The sequence below is a fragment of the Heterocephalus glaber genome, unplaced genomic scaffold, assembly GCF_053883595.1.
Source record: "Heterocephalus glaber isolate CG9 unplaced genomic scaffold, H.glaber_assembly_v1.0 deba00001463, whole genome shotgun sequence".
Lineage (NCBI taxonomy): Eukaryota > Metazoa > Chordata > Mammalia > Rodentia > Bathyergidae > Heterocephalus > Heterocephalus glaber.
In genome coordinates, this window is record NW_028258310.1 from 9,997,970 (window position 1) to 10,020,515 (window position 22,546).

General features: G+C 52.2%; 1 protein-coding gene across 7 annotated transcripts in view; it reads right to left on the bottom strand.

Moving 5' to 3' along the window:
• Ndst1 (N-deacetylase and N-sulfotransferase 1) overlaps window positions 1-22,546 on the bottom strand; it is a 62,912-nt gene that overhangs the window by 19,844 nt on the left and 20,522 nt on the right. For 6 of the 7 annotated variants that reach the window (XM_004854426.3, XM_087180578.1, XM_013075727.3 and 3 more), the window contains 5 exons: window positions 13,022-13,907; window positions 6,952-7,446; window positions 3,778-3,865; window positions 2,527-2,681; window positions 1,706-1,891 (listed from right to left, as the gene is read on the bottom strand). In XM_004854426.3, the coding sequence (XP_004854483.1) occupies window positions 1,706-1,891; window positions 2,527-2,681; window positions 3,778-3,865; window positions 6,952-7,446; window positions 13,022-13,534 (1,437 nt within the window). In that variant the 5' untranslated portion in view covers window positions 13,535-13,907. Of the gene's footprint in view, window positions 1-1,705; window positions 1,892-2,522; window positions 2,686-3,777; window positions 3,866-6,951; window positions 7,447-13,021; window positions 13,908-22,546 lie in introns of those variants that run through there. The other variant, XM_087180580.1, reaches the window with a different exon arrangement.

The window sequence follows — 22,546 nt, forward strand, 5'->3', positions numbered from 1 at the left end:
CACCATTTGCAGCAAGGATCTTTGGCCCCTAAAGCAGCTCTGCAAGCCCTCATCATGACACCCTTGCCTGGGCACTCAGGGTCATGCACCGTTTAGCTGTTTATTGTCTGTCTCCCCTCAGGAATCCAAGCTCTGGGGAAGCCCAGCCAGGCCTGTCTTGTCAGGACCTTCTTCCCAGAGTCCCTGGTACTGAGGAGTAGTGGGTGGGTGGGTGGGTGGGATACGGCTTATAGCTAGATGCACCCCAAAGCCTCATGGGCTTTAAGGTGAGGCTTTGGGAGTGACTGGATTATAGGTATGTGATGCTGGATCAGTTTACTGATTGGTTTAGCATAGTTCTGGGTGTGGGTGATGGACTTACTGAATACAGAAGACCCACACTGGGTGTGGGTGGCACCAATGAATAGGCTTGTAGCCTGGATGGAATAAAAAGCAAAAGAAGGAAGGCTCACCTTCCTGCCTGCCACACCATGGACAGTTTCTCCTCTGCCATGCTGCCCTGCCATGGAGCCAGCTGACTATAGACTGAAATAAATCTTTCCTCCTGCATCTTATAGGTGTCAAGTATTTTTTCCCAGCAATGAGAAAGTAACTAAGACACCCATCTTGACTGATAACAACTTATCCTTCCAGGCCAAAACCGTGGAGTCATCTTTGACTCCTCTCCTTCTTCCACACCCTACACTCCCATGTGTCACAGGTCCTCCTGGTTCTAACTTCTAATAAGTCCAGCATATGATTACATTCCAATTTTGCACCCTGGTCCAAGCCAGCACCATCCCTCCTCTGGAAGACTGCAACAGCCTCCTAACTAGCCTGCTTGCTCCCACTTCTGTACCCTACAGCCTAGTCGACACAACAGGTGGAATGATGATAATCCTCTTAAGATGTGACCCTTCTGGGCCAGGGATTTAGCTCAGTGGTTCCGGCACCTGCCTCACAAGCGCAAGGTCCTGAGTTCGATCTCCAGTACCAAAAAAATGTGACCCTTCCATCTGGCCCATCACGCCTCTGACATCCTCTCCTACCTGTCCTTCACTCAGTCCTCTCCAGCCACACTGGCTCCTCCTTGGTTTGCAAACACACCCAGCACAAACCTGCCTATGGGCCTTTGCACTTGCTGTTTTCTCTGCCTTGATTGCCCCTTCACAGAGAGCAGCGTGGCTAATCCCAGAAAGGCCCACCCGACTCACTCTCTCCCTTCCCTGCTTCATTCTCTCCAAAGTAGTTATCACCATGTGACATGACACAGTTTACCCATTCTCAAGTATATTGTCTGTCTCCTGTCACTTGAATGTCAGGTCTACAAGGCCAAGAACTTTCTTTGTTTTTTTTTTTTTTTTTGGTACCAGGGATCGAACTCGGGACCTTGCACTTACCCAGCAGGCGGCGAAACCACTCAGCTAAATCCCCGGCCCTACAAGGCCAAGAACTTTCTTAGTTCTGTGCACTTCTACATGCCTGGTGCCTAGAAAAGGGACATGTGAAAAGCTCAAGGGAAGCTTTCAGTTGAGCAGATGAGTCTAACAAAGGCCTGCCCTGTCTTCATCAGAGCCTCCTTTAAAACATGTTGCTCCCTGGTCCAGCTCACAGAAGGGAACACCTTCTGAGGACCACCTTCCCGGGCCAGATCCTCAGAGGCTGAAGTGCCAGAAGAACTTGCCCCACCCACCCCCGGGACAGCACCGGCTGTTGGGCCACTTGCCATGATGCCGTTGTGGATGAAGCCGCGGCGGTAGCGGGCCGGCTTCAGGTGTGGGTACTCCTCCGTGCTGGTCACGCGGATGCTCCACACCTGCTTCCACGCCTCGTACAGCTGCACATGCACGGGGTATACGCCCGAGTGGTGGGGGGCCACGGCGTACCCCATGTCCGTGGGGATGCCATGCTCCTGGGAGAGAACAACCAGGCTGGGGTGAGCATAGCTTCTTCCCCTTGAGCCTTATTTCCCGTTTGTAGAACACAAGAGAAAAGTCAGAGTCTACAACAGCAGGGGAGTGGGTCCAAGCGCTCACGGTGCAGATGGGGAAGTTGAGGCCCAAAATCTTAGACTGAGTGACTGGCAGGGACAGGACTAGAACCCAGGTCTCCTAACTCTCAGGCCAGTGTGTGTGCCCTCCAGCTCAGAGGATGCACACACCATGGTGAGGCACAAGGACAGGGCTTTTCCTGCCTCTCTCGCCTTGAATTGGCTGGTGAACCCAGGCTTGCCTCTCTAGCGCCAGCCTCCCACTGAGCCCCTCTTCTCACTTTCTGGGGCCTTCCAGCCCAGCCTCCAGGTAAGACCTCGTGTCCAGGAAACATGAAGCTCTGTGTCTGAGTCCTAGTATGACCTCCTGGGCCTCAGCTTCCTGTCTACAAGAGGGGCTATTGTCTTGAGACTTTCGGGAGACAGGGTACAAAAGCAGCTCACCCCTGGCCACTGTCAGGCTGCTGAACTGCAAAAATGGCCAGAGGCCAGCAGCTCGGACCCCCCACCCAGGCCCCTGGCCCATCCGGCTCTGTCCTATAGGGAATCTTACTCACGACAGCGAACTTCTTGTTCAGAGCCATCTGCTCAGCCAGCACAGACTGGTTGTGGAAAAGGTGGGGCTGCATGTGGCTCCACATGTGGGGGAACCACCAGAACTCCTTCACATATGACAGCAACAGGTCATCCCCAGCATCTTCGGCATCTGTACCTGTAATACACACAGACCGCTCAGCCTGGCCAGTGAGGCCCTGTACCCTGGCCCAGCCAGAGATGGAGTGCATGCTCATGGCCCACCCAGGAGCTGCCTGGGAGTTATCTGAGCTCCAGTGTAGGAGGAAACAAGAGCCTGTCCAGAGTCAGGGCTCCAGTCTAGAATGCACCCTTGGTTTATTGAGTGACCTTGGTCTAGACACTGTCCTCTCTGAGCCCTTGGTTAGGGTGCACACCAATCTCAAGGGTTTCCTGTACTCCTCCTGTGCCTGCTATGATCCTAGTCCAGGATCCAGACTGGGTTACTGTCTTTTACCTACTGGTGTGCAGAAGCTCTTTGTGTATGTACAAGATGCTTAACCCTCCATCTTACATTTATTACTATAACCGCCCGAGTATGCTATGGGTTAAGGATACAGCAATGATGCAGAGAGACAACCAGCATCGCTCCTATTTGGCTTTGGGGCTACTGCACATATTTGCTCCACCTTGATTGCTGGTTTCACCTAGAGTTCAAAAAAGGCTGTCCTCTCTGTGGCCCAAGCATGAGGGAATGGTCACTGCCGATGACCAAGTCAGCAGTCCCTATTGTCTGGTCCTGGAAGGGCCATGGGAGGAACTGCAGAGAGCCCAAAGAGGAAGGAAAGTGTGAACCAAGTGACCTCCAGCCTCAGCCTCACCCCACCCCCTCACCCCCACAACGCTAAGCAAACCCAGGAGCTTATTGTCCTGGGGGAGGTACAGTTACTGGGAGTTTTCACTTTCTATGCCACGTAGTTCTGTAATGATCTTAAAATTCAACTGATTTCTCTTATAAGCAGAAAAATAACAAATAATATTAAAAGGTAGGAGTGAGGAGGAAACAAGAGAGCAGATGCCCCATCTAAGACTGAGAGGCAGGGGGAAGAGCTGTTATCCCAAATTAGCTCCCCCGGGGTGGTGACTGCTCTTGTTAGCTACTGGCTCTGGGGCACAGAAGGGTCAGTCTGCCCAGTGTGGGCCAACAAGCACCCTGCTGCGTTCATGGCACAGTACCCTGAGGATGAGGGTACGAAGGAGGCCTGGCAAGAGACAAGGGGAACAGGGCCACTTACCTGTGTGGAAGAATTTCCCTGAGTAGCCCAGGTTGAAGGTGAAGTTTGGGATGTGTGTGCGTAGCTCGTTTTGTGTGTCAAACAGCGCCTAGGAAAGGGAGAAGGGAAAGGGAGGTATGAGGAGATGCCACGAGCTTCCTGCTCCTCCCACTGAGGGCCCAAGAAGTATTCTACATCAGCAGAGGCAGTTACAAAGTTTGCAGGGCCCAGAGGAAAATGAAAATGTGTGGGGCTGGGGAGTGACTCTATGGTAAAGGTCTTGCCTGGCATGTGAAGCCCTGGGTTCCATCCCCAGCCCTACAGGAAAAGAAAATGCAGGACTCTTACTTCAAAAGTTATGAAGAACACCAAGAAGGCAATAGCAGCACACGGCACCGTGGAGGGTGCCGCCTGCCCACCTGGGAGACCAGGCCATGGCATGAGAAGGCCTGTACTCCAGCGGGTACTGCTGTGCGTCCTCGAAAGCTTCATAATTTCTCTGGGCCTCAGTTTCTTCAACTGTCAAATAGGGCAGGTGATATCTCTCTCCCTGAAGGGGCTCTGGGGAGAATGGTGTGAGATACTGCATGGAACACTGCCTGACATTTGCTGAGGGATGAGAAATGGTGGCTACTGTCACATCTGCGGTCACTGCCACTGTGGGCCCAGCATCTTCACTCAAAGGATTTCTCCTCCTTGGTGGGACACAAGGCTGATGTGAAGGGACCATGACTCTTCTAAGGATGTGCTGTGGCCCAGCACCGTGCTGTCCCATGTGCCACACCCATCACTTGCCAAGTCATGGAGGGCGCTGGCCCGGTTGAGGCAAACATGCAGCTGGACCCCAAGTCCATGATTCACAGGCAGCTAGGGAACCTGCAACCACCTACTTTCAGGACATGTTGCACACTCAACATCCTGACCCTCCCAGGGCTGCGCTGTGTCACCACATATGACCAAGGCCAAGCCCTGCCCAGCAAACCTGTGTGCTCCAGTGATATGGCCTTGGGCAAGTTGACCTCAGGCCCTTCCTCTGTAAAATGGGATTCATGATGATATCTACCTTACCAGGCTGCAATGAGAACCCAATGAGGATGCGGGGAGCACTGAGCACGGCTGGCACTCAACAGGCCCTAAACAGCAGCTTCTGCAGGTGTTACATCAACCTGTTGCACACACAGCACTGCACAAGCTAAGGAGGCGACATGCACGTCCCTAACACAAGAGCGCAGTTGTGGTCAGTGCTTGGGATTAAAGAGGAAAACCCTCCATCCTTTCTGACAAGGAGGGTAAGGGACTTGGGCAGAGCTTCGAAAGCTGCACTGAGCCGAGTGCACAGAAGAGGGCGCCCGATGTGTTTCCTCTACAGAAGCAGGGCTCTTAACAAGCCTCTAGTTTAGAAATGCGGAAAAGAAGAAACCGAATCAGGCACTCCAGGGCTCACAGCAGACACAGTGGCGTCCTTGTGGGCTCAGCCTGGACCAAGTCTCGCAGAGCCTCCACCTGCACAGGCAGCAAGGGTCTGGTCCCAGCCAGACAGAGCACGGCTGGGCGGCCAGAGGAGCGTCTTAAGCAAGAAATAAGCAATCTACTCTGCTAGAAGTCAGTCACAGCTCCAAGTTGCTTAGATGGGTGTCCTGATAGAAAGCATTTCAATATTTTCTTTCAATAGGCGAACCTGTGAGGGAATGCAATTTCAGGAGGAAACATGATGTGTAAAAGCAGATCATAGCTACACCGGCTGGGCCTGCTATGAGGGCAGCCTGCCTGCCTAGACAGACCCCAGCCAGCCAGGGACCCCTCTGCGAAACCCCTGGAGTGCAGGAAAGAGCCCCAAATCCTCACATCACCCCATCTTGTCATTTTACAGCTGCAGCTCGGTGGTGGGAAGGGACCTGCACAGGTCACCCTGTCGATCAGGGTCACATTAGGATTCGACTCGGGGGAGAGAGAACACCACAACCCAGGGCTGCACTGCCCAGGGAGAGTAGTCCTCCCATAATACTCTTTTGAAAGCCGCCTGCATACATCAAAGAGAAGTCTTGGGTTGGTGCTAATATGTTTCTAACACTCACTAATCTCCTGTAAGAGAGGACACCCGGTCAGCAGGCTGCAGTGTCTCTGGAGAATTTAATCCCCTGTTTTGTTTTCATTGGATTTATTGTTGTGGTTGCCCTCTGTTCATGGCAACCCATACTGATTCCCATTCTATGAGGGTGCTGTCTCCTTCACAAATAGCTTTATAATAATGAGTAGATGGAAACTGTGTTTTAAAGATTGCTCAGTGGTCTTCATTTGCAGCTTCTCTTTCTTGGCGATACTTCATTTACATGTGTGTAAAATCTTGTGGTTTGCAAAGTGCTTTTACGTACAGTTTTATTCGGTAAATACTTTTTAAATTCAACACATGTATTACACCATCTATAGAAACGTCAGCTAAAACATGCCCAAAATGTGATTCAAACTCTTGCTTTTGTTTTTAAAATTCTGCAGGTGCTCTGATACTGACATAACCATTTTTAAGAGTTAAAAATCATATCTAGATTAAAAGGCAGTTTCCGCTTTTAGGTTTAGGTGAGTGAGTGTCCCCCTCCATAGATATATACTTAAACTCCATGCCCCAGATGTAAAATTCCTTATATTTAATATTTCAACAAAAATTTAAATAAGCCAGGTACAGGAGCACATGCCTGCAATCCCAGCTACCAGGAAAGCTGATGCAGAAGGAAGATTACAGGTTCAAGGCTGGCCTGGGCAACTAAGTGAGTCCCTGTCTCAATTGTTTTTTTGAGATAGGGTCCTGCTAAGTCTCTGAGGTACACAGGCTGGGCTTGAATTTGTAATCCTCCTGCCTCAGCCTCCTACAGTGCTGCGATTACAAGCATTCACCACCACACCCAGCTCCCTGATTCAAAATATAAAAAATAAAAGAAAAAAGGTCTAGAGATGTAGTTCAGTGGCACTGTACTTTTCTAGCATGTGAAAGGACCTGAGCTTGATCCACAGCACTGAACACACACAGACACACACAACTTAAATCACACTTGCTCCTAATAAGACCATTTATAAAAACTAAGTGGCCAAGGTGGCAGGTAAGACCATGCTATAAATAACTAACAGCACACGGGTGATGCACAGAAGGCAGAGCAACAACAGAATACATGAATTGTTGGAGCCCTCACGGGCCCGCCTTACCTTCACGTCCTCCACCTTCATGCGTGTCCCCTCTTTGCCCACAAAGATGTCATCGATGTCCACCAAGATATAGCGGTCCAAAGGCAATGACAAGCGCTTCCCCGTGAGGAAGGCCACAGAATCCACAAAGACAAGCTTGTGCAGCCAGAAGTTGAGGTTGTTGCCAAACAGCACTCGCTGGATGCCGTCATGGAGGCCCAGGTCCTGCACCACAGTGGCGTGCAGTGCGGCATGTAGGCTGGCATCGGCGCCCAGGTGTGGGATGGACTCAGACGAGCGCGTCTTGGCCAGCAGCACCGGCTCATAGGTGGAGTGGTTCGACTGGAACACAGTCCAGTCCTCGCCGGGCAGCACGCCCTTCTCCACCTCACTGGGCCGCGTCACATAGAGCAGCGGGGACTTGGGGTTGATGCTGCAGTCCTTCAGGCCCAGGTTTGAGTGCAGGAACAGCGGGAAGCCCTTGAGTTGCGCACTCAGCAGACTGTTCTCGTTGGCCTGCAGTTGGGCGGGGAACAGGAGGAACAGTGCTGAGATCTACAACTCTGAGGGGAATGGGATCTCAGATGTGGACTGATACCAGTAACAGCACAGCTGTGGACTGATACCAGTACCATAGCATTCGAGGTGGACTTGCTTACCCTGGTCCCTGTCCCACCTGCCTCTAAGTAATGCACCAGCGACTGTGCAGGACTCCCTTGCCAAGGCGGGTGGTGGATTTACATACTTGGCATGCAGGAATGCCATTAATCCTCCTCATGACCCCATGATGGAGATGTTGTCACACCCATTTTATAGACAAGGAGACTGAGGCTTGGAGAAGCTAGGTCACACTGAGGAAAGTCTAGCAGTTGAGAGCATGGACTCTACTACCAGGCTGCCTGGTCTTCAGCGAGTTATCTCACTTCTTTGGTCCTCAGCTGCCTCTGCTGTAAAACGTGCCCAATACCACAATGTACCTCCAGGGCGGGAGAGGACTGAAGTTAACACCGGCAAAGTGCTCAGCACAGAGCCTGAGCATGAGCTGTGCTCATCCAGTCCTGAACTCAGCCTTGGGGACCCGCTGTGCAGGTGGGCTTGGAGAGGGGACATAATGTGCCCTCCAGAGCACAGGGGGTCATGTTCAGGCCAGGAGGTCTGGCCCTGGAGTCTGCACACCCAACCACCATGCTTGGTGGCCTGAGGTTTCCAAACAGGCTTTGGCCACACAACCTTTTCTACTAGAGAAATCTGTGTGTCCCATTGCTAGGCATTAAACCCAGGCCTTGCGCATGCTTGGCTTGCCTCAAAGAGCTACTCCCCCTGTACCCCTCTCTTTAGAAGTTTTGCACGGATACAGTGTAGAACATCAAGGAGGAAGTGACTCTGGAGTGGGGAGCAAAGGCACTGCCCCAGTACCTGAGGCCACTATCTCACAGGACTACAGCTCCCAGAACCACCCAGTCCCTCCTCTTTCCAGGGCCTCCTGCTGCTTTGCTCCTGGGGGCCTGCAGATGACGCCCAGTAGGCCCCAGTTCTGCCTGCCTCCTCACACCCCTGCTGCTTCACACTCTGCCTCCTTCCAGCCACTACACTCTTCTTTAGTACCACTGGTCCTTGTCTCTGTACTAGTTTCACTCTGTCTTCTTGGCCAGCAGACTCCAGCTCATTCTTCAAAGCCCAACACATACCGCCTCTTCTCTGCACTGGCCTCCAAGCAACCACATTCAAAGTCAGCTGCACCCTCACCTCAGTCCCTGACTATCTGCCCAGGGTCTCTCCCACCCACCTGCGGCCCCTGAGCACACGGGTTATTTTGTTTCCATCTCTGGATACACTGTTTCCACCTCTGGAGCTCAGGAGCCCTGACCCCAGTGGAGCCCACAAGCAGTTTTGGTTTTATTTTTCATTCCTTTGGTTTGTTCTGCTTTGCATTGCTGAAGGCCTAGTGCACACCAGGGAAGCACTTTATCAGTGTGCTATATCTCCAGCCCTCAAGTCTGATGACCAACTGGATTTATTTAAAAAAGAAAGAGAAACAGACAGCTGCCCAGTACCTGGCACATGAGAGCTTTTCATCTGTTCATTGTACAACTACTGTACTCATTGTGCAGGGCAATATATAAAGTGTACAGCAAAATACAGTGAGAAAAAAAGTGTGCACAGTATACAGTGCATACAGTGACAAAAAGTAGATGAGGCCCCTGTCCTCATGAACCTTAGAGTCAAGCAGGGAAGACAGACATCTCCTGAAACCACAAGAAAAAACAAAACTTCAACATAAATCATGCTATGCGGAAGAGGTTCATAGCTGCAGCAGCAGCTTCCTGGACACAGTCAGCTAGCTAAGGAGGCCTGCTGGAGAAGGGGACTTCTGAGCTAACAATGAGTATTCAACTAGTGGACAAGTAGGGACCAAGTTCCCAAAATAGCAAGTGCAAAGGCCCTGAGGTAAGAGAGCACTCAGTATGATCAAAGAACAGCAAGAAGCCAGAAGAGCAATCAAGAGGCAAAGAAGATGAGGAAGAAAGACGTACAGGACCCTGGAGGCTTGAGGTGGTACCAGGAAGCCAGCAAGCCGCCACCAAAGGGACGTCACAGATGACAGGTTCCAATTTACACATTGAAAAGATCTATGGGACTGCTACATGGAGAATGAGTGAGTTGGGTCAAAGCAAGAGTGGATGAAGAGCACAGAATGAGTTTGAGCAGGGGTCTGGTCATGTGCAGAACACCAGGGGGCTGCTCCAGGGAACACTGTACCAGGGCCCATTGCCGAGCCAGAGGTGGGAGTAAAGTCACAGCGGAGCCCGTGCCCCAGCACCAAGACGCGCCTGCTCAGAAGGGTGCTTTCATAATTCTCCCCCACAAAGGCTCTGCAGGGTCCTGGCCTTGTGAACCACGATAAGGAGCCTCCATCAGAGTCTGCACACATGAGGCCCCAGAGGCCGCCCCTCCAGTGCCAGGCTCCCACGGCCTGAGTCAGCGCTGGCCAAGGGTGGCAAATGCTCAGGCTGTGTGGGGGCCAGAGACACTTCAGGCCCTGTCCATCACCCGCTGAGGCCTGGGAAGCCACACTGGACCAAGAGGGCAGAGGGATCCCATTTCAAAGTCCCGACCCTGAGCTGGCTGCCAGGTGCTGCAGCTCGGACAGCTGCCCAGACATCGAGGAAGGGAGGATGCCAAGTCACGAGAGGTAGCCCAGGCGGCAATGGTAGGAAGCAGCCAGGGAAGGGGACAGAGAGCCCAGGTGAACAGAGCGGGGGTGAGGACACTCAGGAAGTACCAACTCTTCCGATGGGGTTACCCAGACAGAGGAAGGCAGAGCCCTGAGCCAGGCGGGGGAGTTGAGGCCTGGCTAGATGCTGTGCAGACCACCAGGTCCCCTCTGGGCCTCGTCCCCCACGGGCCACGATGCTCTTTCCTACACGGTCTCCCATGGCTAGATTAGTAGCAACGAGCTTGGTTGTCAAATCTTAGCTCTGGGACTCATCATTCTGGTAAAGCCTTTTTGGGCACTGGGTCCTTATCAGAAAATCACGTCCCTACTTCACAAAGTAACTGTGGAAATTAAACAGGATAATGCCACAGAGCAATGAGCTGGTTGTCTGGCACAGCCCAAGTGCTCAGAGGCAGAGGGCAGGGAGCCTCGACAGACCTCTGCCAGGGCGTGTTCAGACCCAGGCCACCTAGAGGTGAAGGCTGAGGAATGACAGTGCCAGGAACTGGGGCTGTAGATGAGGAGGCCCCAATTCCTACCCGCTAGGGCCTCACAGGGGCACAAGTGTCCTGAGACTGACACAGTGCTGCCAGCACTTTTGCTGCACTTGGGGATGATAAAACGTCCTAGTAGGCAGCCATGGTGGTGCACACCTGTAATCCCAGCACTCTGGAAGCTGAGGCAGGAAGATCACCACAAATTCAAGGCCAGCCTAGGCTACATTTTGAGACCCGGTCAAAAGAAAATCCTGCCAGCTGCCATTTACAGAGTGGTCCCAGGATCCAGGCATTGTGCTCAGTGCTTCCCATACACTGTCTTGTTTTGTCTCTAACACAGCTCAGGGAGGCAGAGCTGTAACTGGCGCCACTTTACAAAGGGATTAAGCATCCTGTCTAAGTTCACTCTGCTTCTAAGTGTCAGGAGGATTTAACCCAGGGCCGGGATGTTACGCCACTACAGCCACACTGCACTGGGAATCCAGCTGCTGCAAGGGGAAGGAAGCTGAGAGTCTCCAGAGCCCTGCCATCCTGGTCCTGGGCAATGCTCCATACTGAAGCTGACTGTGCAGGAAGAGCGAAGATGCCCCCAACCACCAGGGGGGCACAGACTTCAGCAGAGAAAACAAAAGCCTCCGCTGGACACCAAGGGGTGAGAGCTGTCTTATGCAACTGGGCAGGAGGGGGACAAAGATCCCACGGGGGCGCGTCCCTACCCCTCGTTGGACCTCACATTTACCTTTGGCAGAGCTAGGGTCCAAGCTTTCATACCAGTTGTGCCCACGGTCTCCCCTCCATCGTTGCCACCTTCTGCCTGGTCCCTCTGCTGTGGCCTGAGGTGCAGACTTCTACTAAATATGTGCAGAGGCTCAGGATCACCACACAGTGGTTATGACCAGGGCCTCTGGAGTCAGGCTGCCTGGGCTCAAATCCTAGAGACCACTCAAAGGACATCTCTCTCTGCCTCAGTTTCCTTTTCTCTTACATCAGGATGCTGCCACCTGCCCAGAGACTGGCTTATTAGTGTGAAGTGAGTTAATTCACATAGAGCATGTAGGTACTACACAACACACTGAGCAAGTTCTCAATAAATGTCGGTCATTCTGACAGTTTTCAGGCCTGGGGCTCTGAACCAAACTTAATGAGGTTCACGGCAGGAAAGGGTACAGAATCCAGGAGGAAAGAAAAAAACACTAGACAATGGAGAGAGGCTGACTTTATGCTTCTGTAAAGCCATAAACCAGGCCAGTGCTCCCCAGAGGGTGCTCTGTGAAAGAGATCAAGCCAGGTGGGGAACAGATCCCACCAGGTTGCTCTACCACAGGACTTCTGAAGGCTTCAGTCTCTCAGCGCACAATACCTCTCAGAGGCAGAGCCTCCTGCTGTATTACCGTGTGAAAGAGCATGTCGTGGAAACCTTCACCTAGACCAGTGCCTCCCAGCACCGCTCACAATGTGCCAGGAAGCACACTCTCCTAGTCCTCCCTCCTTGCTCACATCAAGCAAGAGCTCGCAGCCCTGTGCACTCCCTGTCCCTTCTGAGTGCAGGACTCTGAACAGAAAGCCAGGACACTCCTTCCCTCACTTCCTTCAGGTTGTTTAATCAACGATAACTTCCCTGACTGGCTATCAAACATAGTGCCAAGCTCCCACTCCCCTCATGCCCATCCCTGCTCTGCTTCCTTCTGCACTTATGGATCTCCACACATGGTAAGGGCCCTGCATCCTGTGTTTACAGGTTCAGTGCCTATCAACCACCCTAATACACACAAATGTCAGCTCCCTGAGAGCAGGGCTTTGTCCATTTTGGTACCCGCTGTTCCCCAGTGCCGACCACAGGACCCAGCACACTGTAAGTGCTCACTGTATGTTTGCTGAACAAAAAACTAAAAGTCTCCCAACTAGAGTCCCTGCTTTCATCTTGCCTGACCGCAGCCTTGGGACTCCTCATCCACTGCTCCTAACCTCCGCTCCCCAAATACAGATTCCCCCATGACACCCTTTCATCAGGGACCCCAATCCTGATTGTTCTGGGAGCCCCACAGAGGCTAGAGCAGGTCCCCACCTGTTCACTGTGATTTCTTTCTCCTCTCTCTCCCAATGCAAAATGGCTCTAGTTTGGAAGGTGGATGAACTCTACACCCCACTGCAACCAGAAAGAGGAAAGAGCATGGGGCAGAGAGCCCAAATCACCTACATCTGGGTTCAAATCTCAGCTCCGCACTTAGAAGGTTGCACAGCCTTAGATATTTAATTGGACCTCTGATATATAATTTGCTCCTCTGTAAAATGGGGACACACCTCCACCCTTGGAAAGACTACTGTGATAGGTTTTGGGGACACCCCTGCCCCCAGCAGAACATGCCTTCCTGCATACCTTAAAGAAGCCAATGATGCCCACACCGTAGGCCACACAGTACTTGTCCAGCAGCTCACGGTTCCAGGCATCCAGGTTGACATACTTGAGGATGTTCTCGTAGATGATGAGGGCAAAGCGGCCACGGCCCTTGTCAGTGAGTGTGGGCATGTCCCCCTTGCCGGGTGCGATCTCTGTGCGGTACTTGAAGCGGCTGGACTCCAGGATAGCCACTACCTCCTGGCCCAGCTGCGAGTAGAGGCTCTCCACAAACACCAGGACCAGCGGGTCTGTGCGGGAGGGGGTAACCACCTGCACAGGCTTCAGCGGCAGCAGGCGGCTGGGGGCCACAGGTGGCGGGTCCCCACAGTCAGACTCAGGGGCATCCACCGAGGGCTCCAGGCCCCGCTTCCAGCCATACAGGTAGTAGGCCGAGACGAAAACACTGAACAGGCAGAAGACGAACAGCAGAAACAGGACAGCCTGTGGGGACACATGCCGACACAGCCTCCGGAGGCACGCCAGGGTAGGCATCCTGGCCCCCAAGACCTCAGCCACCGGAGGCCCGGCCTGCCCTGACCACCCCAAGGCCCCACACAGGAGACTCGAGAGTTGTCCACTGACCAAGAAATTCACAGAGGCTTAGGAAGCGAAGCCCTCAGTGGGCAGTGGGAGTGGAGGGTCTGCCCCGGCCTTCCTCCCTGCCGGGGGCACAGTCTGCAGGCTGGTCTTGCTCCTTCCTTCCTCTGCGCCCCTTTATGTCACCATGGCAAACCCCCACGTGGTCCTGTGCAGAGCAGAAGTGCCCCAGGGCGTCAGGGCCTCCTGGGGGGGTGGGGCAGCAGGCCAGAGGACACAGGGCCAGCCCAAGGGTACGGCATGCCACTCACACAGGAGGGCCACGGGGCTGTGGAGAGAACACCAGAGTCAGTGTGGGCTTCAGAGGCAGCAGACAGCAGAAATACAGTAGGCATGCCTGAGTTCAAGGACTGACGCCTGACCTCATGGCATCATGTTGAGGCAACCAAGCTCTTTAATCTCTCTGAGCCTCAGTGTCAGCACGAAATGGGGCAGACAGTAAATAGTACCCACCTGATGAGGGGTTGAAGGATCAAGTCCAATAATAAGTATAAATCTCTTAGACCAGTACCTAATGTACAGTATCTACAATGGTGCTTCTTATTTTCATTATTATCAGAGACCAAGAAAATTCGAGAAGCAAGAAAGGTAAAGTATGACTCTAAACATTTGCGAGGCCTGCGAGCAAGAGGTGGAATTTTAAACACCACATCCTGCTCTTCCCTGCCCACATCTCTCTCCCCAGCAGCCCCATCCAACAAAGGAAAAGAGTGAGACTCCAGCAGAAGCAGCCAGGACAGGATCCCAGCCCAGGGCTTTAAGGCACCTGTGCCTTGGCCCGCTGTACCTTTCCTGCACTGGGCGATCGTCTGTAACCCTGCCTGGGGCTGTGGCTAAGGGTTACCTGAGTAAATGAGCCTGAGGAAATGGGTACAAGAAACACTCAGAAATGGCTGCTGCCACCACTTACTCCAGATACAGCCATTCGGCTCCCATCCCTGAGGCACATCACACAAAGTACACACAGTAACCAGACACCAGGCCACCAAACCCCCCATAAGGATCCCGGGCTGCCGAGGGACAGGTGAGGAGGCTTCTAACACTGGGCCTCTGTCCACCGAGGCAGCCAGAAGTCTGGATTCCAGCATCCTCCAGCAGCCTGCATCCCATGCCCAGACCAAGCCCCTGCACCTATCTCAGGGGAAAGCTAACTGAGACCTACATAGACTGACAAAGGCCCCAGTTCCCCAGCAGCAACCCCGAATATACTCAAACAGGAGTCAAACCCACAGTGTGAGATTTCCCAGCAATCCAATGGGCAGCATTCTAAGGGCCACAGCTGCTGAGAGCTAGCAGGAGAGCTCCCCATACCAGGACCAAAGGAATACAAATATGGCAGTTGGTGTTGGAGGTGATGTCCCTGACATCCCTCCCAGCCCCAAGACTGTATGACAGCATGCTAGACAGCCAACAGGTGCACTTCTAGGAGTTTATACTAGAAATAGTGATTGCAAAGATAGCCCCCACAGGAATATGAATCCCATTGCAGTTTATAGTAACAAATGCCCAACAAGGGGAGAAGTGTCTTTAGAAATTATAATGTAAGTGTATGATGCAATCCTGGGTAGCCTGGGTAGCCATTCACAGTTATGTTGGAAAAGGACATTTACTGACATTCACCACATATATTGTTGAAGTGGAAAACATTTATAAAACAGTTTGCATGTATGGTCATATTTTTGTTCAACATTTTTATACATAGTCTAAAAACTTACTAAATAAGAAAAAGAAAATAAAAACTGTTAAAAGTGATTATCTCTGGGTGATTTTCATTTTCTGCTTTTTGTTTATGAAATGAAGAAAGGAGTTGGATTTGGTCCTAGCTGTGCCATGACATCGCAGCATAACACCCGAGCACGCCCTCTTCTTGCTCTGGTTTTCCTATCTGTTACAGTGGACTTGGCTAGATGATCTCTGGGGGCTCTTTTACCTCCGATACTCTACGCTGCAGTCCTCACTATGTGCCAGCACCCTGAGAGACCAGAGGCGGCCAAGGCAGCAGGCATCTACAGAGCAAAGGGAATGAGTGTGGCACGTGGGGAAGGGAGAGGTGTTTAGATACTGAACCCCTTTGGAGGGGGAGGGGCACTGGAAGAAGTGGCACCTGAGCTTAGCAGGAGGAGGGCTGAGCAGGGATAGAGAGAATGGTACATGCTGTGGCCTGGAGATAAGGGAGTGAGCAACGCTTTCCAGGGACTCCCTGTGTTCTAGGTGAGAGCAAGGCAGGGAAGGGCAGGTGTCCTGAAGGAGTCAGGATGGCTGGAGTGATTGTTCCTGTTTATGCCCAGTACTCGCAAGTGTCCTATTTACTGCTGATAAGGGCTGCCTGTGGCATGGCCAAGCCCCATCCACTGACCTGGGGCCAGGACAGAAGTACGATGAGGGGGGTAGGGATGCCCCATGGTCCCCTGCCCACGCTGGAGGAGGAGTCCCTGAAAGTTGTAGTCACTGGCCCTCTGTATCGCACATTAACAGCCTTTCAGCATGGAAATGATGCAATCCAGACAGTCCCAGGCATCTGAGGGTCAGAGACCCCTGTGGGAGACTGATGTTTTCAGATATAAAAAATATGCACAGTAAAACATGCACATGGCTGCCAGACACTGGGGCTAGAAAGATAAACAGGCAGAGCCCAGAGGATGCTTAGAAGAGTGACACTACTCCACATGATACTCGAATGGTGGGTGTGTGTCATTAAACACTTCTCCAAACCCAGTGAAAACGGAGTATTGAGTGAGCCCAACTGTAAACTATGGGCTCTGCATGATAATGATTCGTCCATGCAGCTTCATCGACAGATGGGGATGGACACTTGGGTGGGGATGTTGCGGGGGGGGGGGGGGGGTTACATATATAACATGGAAATCTCTGTATTTTCCTTTCAGTTTTTCTGTGATCCTAAAACTGCTCTAAAAAAATTAACTCTAATATATATATATATATACACACACACACAGACACACACATAAATACACACACATGCCACACACACACACATATGCTGGGAAATGTACCAATGTCAAGGAATCCAGACCCTATCCCCCAAACCTAGGCATGACAGATTGGACCAGAAGTCCTACAGCAGTGATGGCAAACCTTTCAGAGACCAAGTGCCCAAACTGCAATCCCAAACTCACTTATTTACTGCAAAGTGCCAACACTGCAATTCAACCTCAATACTGAAGTTTTAGTTTAGAATTAAACAACTCATCCATTAACATCTTTTGTCTTACAAGAAAAATACTATAATACCCATGCCATAGGTTGGCTACCCCTGGCCTAGAGTAACGGAACCTGCCTGTTATCCGTGCAGACTGGACTCAGGTGGCTTCCATTCAAACCCAGGCTCTGCCACCCAGAAGCTCTGTAATCTTGAAAAGTTACTTGACTTCTCAGTGCCTCAGTTTCCCACTTTGTAAAACAGGACAATTTTACACACTTCCCAAGGTTGTGAAAGTTGAATGAGCTGCTGTATAAAAAGCTCCGCCACACACCTGGCACACGCACTGAGGAGCTGTCTGCTGCTGTCCTCACGCAGCCCTGTTGCTTATTTAATGAACTCATAACACTTCTCAATACGGACAGTAACTTCTTCCACAATGAACTTTGGAGCTCATCTCTCTAGAAGGCAGGGTTGAGCACACTGATTTCAGGGAGGGAGAGTGGGGCCTGAGGTGAGGGCTGGGGTGAAGGCGAGGCTGCCAGCTGCCACTGATGCCTCCTCTCGCCACACATCTGAAGAATCCCATCTCCGGAGGAGGCCAAGGCCTTCCCGGGTGGAGTGGGATAAGGCTTTGGCAAAACCCAGGCCAGAGAGTGGGTGAAACAGCCCCAGACCCCAGAGAAAGCCAATATCCTGGTAGGGGAGAGCCACTGCTTTGAAAACAAAGTGCTGACCACCCAGCTTGCTGGCTAGGGGGCCTCTTTACAGCTTCCCTGCCACCCACTCAGCGGCCCACAGCCAGCCACTCAAGCCTTTCTACCCCGCCTGCATTCCAGAGCTCCTGCGGCTCAAGGGGGTAAAGACTGGGGCTTCCAAGCCCCCTGGGCCCACCTAGGACAGCTGGAGCTGGGGTCTCAGTGGCCCTTACTGCCCGGTCCTTGCTGATGTCATAATCACCAGCCCTTTTCCGTAATCCACAGCCTTGCACAGCACGTCACCCATCATGGTCAAGCATCTAGGCCTTTGCTGGTGGAGTTCCCATTGCCAAGAATGCCTCCCCCAACCTCCTGGGACACTTACTCATCCTTCCCCATCCCAGATCCGATGTCCTCACCTCTCTGAAGTCATGTCCAGCCACCACCCTCCTGCTTCCAAGGCCCAGTCCTCAGGTTCTCACCCACCCGACTTACAGTACAGAGGCTGGGAACCAGGCCCCTTGGGCAGATGTGTGCACTTCAGCTTGCCCAGCACTCTTCTCTAATCTGGGTTAGTTAGAAATGCGTTAAAATCAGGAGATTTCACATGAAAGTCAGCACTTCTAACTTCTCTTTCAAAAGGGCATGGTCTAGGGATATGGGGCTCATGTCCCTGTCAGACTCACAGCGGAGGTGCATGGCCAAATTCTGTCCAGCCAACAGTCACCACCTCCCTCATGAGGTTCCTGCCCAGTGCCAAGCACACCTGAGCCTTAGGCTCGGAACAGCTGTCTCCCAAGGCCTGAAAACCCTCAGGGCAGGACCCGGACTGACCAGCTCCACAATGCACAGACAGACAGACCCCACCTTGCACCGGTCCTCAGCAAACACAGGTTTGCTTTCTTCCTTCGCCCCTAAGCCCTGGGTGTCCCCTAAGGGCAGCAATCGAGTCTAACTTATGGTGGAAGCTCTCACTTTCCCAAGAGCCAGGTTCTTACAGAGGACCTGGGATATGAATGACTGAGTAGCTGTCATTATTCCCAACTTAGAGATAAGATGAAGGCTCTGAGTAAAGAGCCACAAGGAAAACACTAAATGTGTGTGTGTAACTGGGGATCAAACTCAGGGCCTTCATACTGAGCTACATCCCCAATCCTTTTTATTTTTTGAGACAGGGTCTTACTAAGTCACAAAAGTTGCCCAGGCTGGGTTCAAACTTTTGATCCTCCTGCCTCAGCTTCCCAGAGTGCTGGGATTATAGGCATGTGCCCCTATGCCTAGGTTTTTTGTGGGGTTGTTTGTTTTTTGGGGTTTTTTGATACCGGAGCTCGGAGCTCGAACTTGGGACCTTGCACTTGCGAGGCAGGCAACGAAACCACTGAGCTAAATCCCCAGCCCCTTTTTTTTTTTTTTGAGACAAGGTCTCACTATGCAGTTCAGGCCAGCCTTGAACTTGTTATGGAGCCCAGGCTAGCTTCAAGCAAGAGATCCTCTTTCCTCAGCCTCCCAAGTGCTAAGATTACAGGTGTGAGCTGCTACAACTGGCAGGAAACCACTAAATACTAATTCAAGTAAGTTTGAGTTTGTTCTTTCCTTCCTCCATGAAACCCAGGGGTTTCTATATAATAATAACAAAAATAGCATTATAATTATCATCATACACTGAGACCATACCCTGAGTATTTACAACAAGCCTGACACAGTGCTAAGCACTTTTCGTGCCTGATCTTGTTTAATCCTTATAACTAATACTGTCATTATCCACATTTACAGTTGAAAAAAATAAGACTCAGAGAGGTTAAGTCATTTGCCCAAATTCACACAGCTAGTCAGTGGGAGAGCTGAAATTTAAACTCAGACCCCACGAGAGGGAGTGTTCCAGAGCCTGCAACAGACCCTTGGCTGGGGAGCATGAGGTGGACCTCAGCTATCGAGGCCTTCAGCCCTCAGGCAGTCTCCTACCTTGTTCTCCCAGCCCCAGCCCCAGCCCCAACCCCAGCTTTCCCTGCCAAGGTGCTGGAGATAATGAATGAGATGCTCTGGTTGTCATGGAGACACCATGGCAACACTGCACTTTTGGGAAATGCCACAGTAACTGTGGCCACTGCTCTAGAGTTGAAAGTCATTCCCTACCCCGCCTCTCTCCCCAAAAGTGCTGTGGTCCCCATAATTCACTCAAGACTCATAACAGAAAGAAGGCCTTCTTACAGAGCAAGCTGTCCAGAGACTGGGACCAGGGAAAGGTCCAGCTTGGGCCCTGGATGAGCAGGTGGGCTCCAGGAATGAGACCAAGAGCTCCCTAAAGGCAAGAACAGAGTGCACTAGCTGTCCCTTTGATAGGGAAGTGTGCCCAATAACCCAACTCACCCGTACTTGCACCTACTGTGTGTCAGCAGGCCCCTGGCAAGGTCTGCGTGTTCATTCCATTTCACCCCAAAATTCCAAGAGATGGAAGTTTGGTGGCTGCTAGTGTCACAGTTAAGGGTTACACTGGAGCCAGCCTCCCTGAGCTTGAACACTGGCTTCATTATTTACTGACTTTGTGACCTTTGTGCAAATCTCTCAACTACTCTGAGCCTCAGTTTCCTCAACCAGTTTATACTATTTAATCTATCTGGGGGGACATCTGCCAAAACCAAAAGATGACATAGGCTAACAAAATGATCATCCAATTAACAGATTTGAAAACTGAGGCTCAGGGAAGAAGTGCCCCCAGGCCATGTATCAAATTCCCAGTGGATCCAGAAAGAGGACAGGAGGTTGAGCCGAAGCCAGAAGGGGTGAGGAAGAGGACATGGTCGAGGAAAGAATCTGCGTCACCCAGGGAGTTGGGAACAAGCAGATGATTCACCCCTGTTCCCTCAGTCTATTATCTATCAAGCTCTGCCAAGTGGCAAGCACATAACTAGGCACTGAAAAAGCAGTGAAAAAGCAGACCTTCAAATGAAGCAGGATTCTGAAGACCTTTGGGCATGCTGATTTTATGTCGGGGGGCAGTCTACACAGCCCTGAGTGCTCACTTCCGGCCTGGGTCATTCCTGACAATGCCCCCATGTGGCCCACTGTCCTGCACACACTAACTCACATGCGTGGGATGCAAAGGCAAACTGACACCACACAGGCATGCTCAGAGGAGTCCTCAAGGCTTCTCCGGCTTTGGGAGGGGCAGGAGAGGAGGGCTGAGAAGAGGTCAGTGAGAAAAATACATCAATGGGGAGCAGGGCTTGCTTGGGCAGGTAACTAAGGAAGCGAGGGACAGTGGTGGCAGCAGGCCTGAGCACTGAGAGTCCCACGGGCACCGAGAACCCCTCCCCACAACTGGCCCCGCCCCTCCCAGCCTGCCACACCCCCAGCAGTCACACCACCAGCCACACCCCTCAGTCCCCAGCTCTACCAGCCACCCTGCCAGGTCCTGTCCCACCCACCACATCCAGCACAGAAAAGAAAACCCTCCACATTTGCTTTCCAGCTGTGCAGGAGTTTCTCAGCGCAATTACACCCCTGGGAAGCCAAGAGAGAGCAGAAGTAAATCCCTCCTCCGCTGGTTTTCACTGTGGACTCCCCACCCCCACCACAGTGCTGCCTGGCCTGGGGCCAAGCTGCCACCTGTCAGTCACCACACCACCGCCAGGGTTGCCACCAGTGGGACTGTCAGCAGTCTGGCTGGGAGTCATAGCACAGTCCATTCCGCAGTGAGCACATGGGGACACTGAGGCCTGGAGAGAGAAATGGGCAAGAACCCCTGGCACCAGGCTGCCAGGTCTGTCCCACTGCCACCTCAGCCCTGCTCACATTCCTGCGTGGCCAGTCTCAGCTGGGAGGGGAACTCTGCCTGCTGTGGAGGTAAACAGTTCCCGTGGGGTGCGTCTTTCTACACCCCTATGCCAGGCCCAGCAGCAGCCATCTCTGGGGAACACTGGCCTCCCACCTCCACGGACCACCTTCCAAAGCTGAGTGGCCTCCTACCCATGGAAGGTGCACCCTGGCCAATTACCTTCCCCCTCCAGAGTCTGCAACAGGGACTCTCCAAGCTAAAAGTATTAACAATGGTAACTTCCATCTCTTAGACTCTATATGTCTGCATCATGGCTATTATTTCACCCCTCAGGAGCATCATGACCTACCTTCTCCCCATTTCACAGATGAGGAACTGAGGCCAAGAGACCCATGGCACTGATGGGTAAGTAACTGGTTACCTCAGCACAGAGCTGGGCTCTCCCTCTACTCACCTGAGACAGCCGACCCTACCAGGTGTCCTACACATCCTGTCTGCTCCCTTTTGTGTGTTTTAACATCACCATCAGTGGCTAATGGTAACTCCTAGAAGCAGCCCCACAAATGCTCCACCAATCAATAGTCATGAAACCCAGCTTAAAGCCTAGTTTTCAACTTGAGAATTAGTCCTGGACACCTGACAGGCAGGGAAGGCACACAAGAAAGCCTCAGGAACATAGACTCCACTTATTGAGAACTGGCCTTTCTCCTAACTTGGTCTGAGTTGAGCACTTACCTTTGTACCAGGTCTGAAGAAAAGGTTTACCAGGCAAACAACCTGGACGGTCTGGGGGAAGGGCTGCACAGGGAAACAGGCAGGCCAGGGCCAGCTGCCCTCCGGCCCCACAGACAAGCTCCGCCAATCCCACAGAGGCTGCCGACTCAGATTAGGGCCAACAGGGAGGGCTATTCATTGGGCCATGAGGCTTCTCAAAGTAGAGCTCTCGGCCCACCCCCCAAATTGCCAAGGACAGAGTAAAATCCATCCCTAATTACTCTTCCTGGGCTCTCATCATAGACACTTGCCAATATCATAACCTCCCTCGTTGACAGCAGCAGCCAACATGGGCTGAGCTGCTGCTAAGTCACCGGGGCTGTGCTAAGAGCTTCCCTGCTTTACCTCCCTCAATCCTCACACCCCACAGGTGGTGCCACTGCACAGGCAGTGACAAGAAACTGCTCCTTCATACACAGAGACTCGGAGAGGGCAAGTTGCTGACTCAAAGTCACATAGCTGGTGGAAGTGGAGCTAGAATGGCCTCTCCTATCTCACCC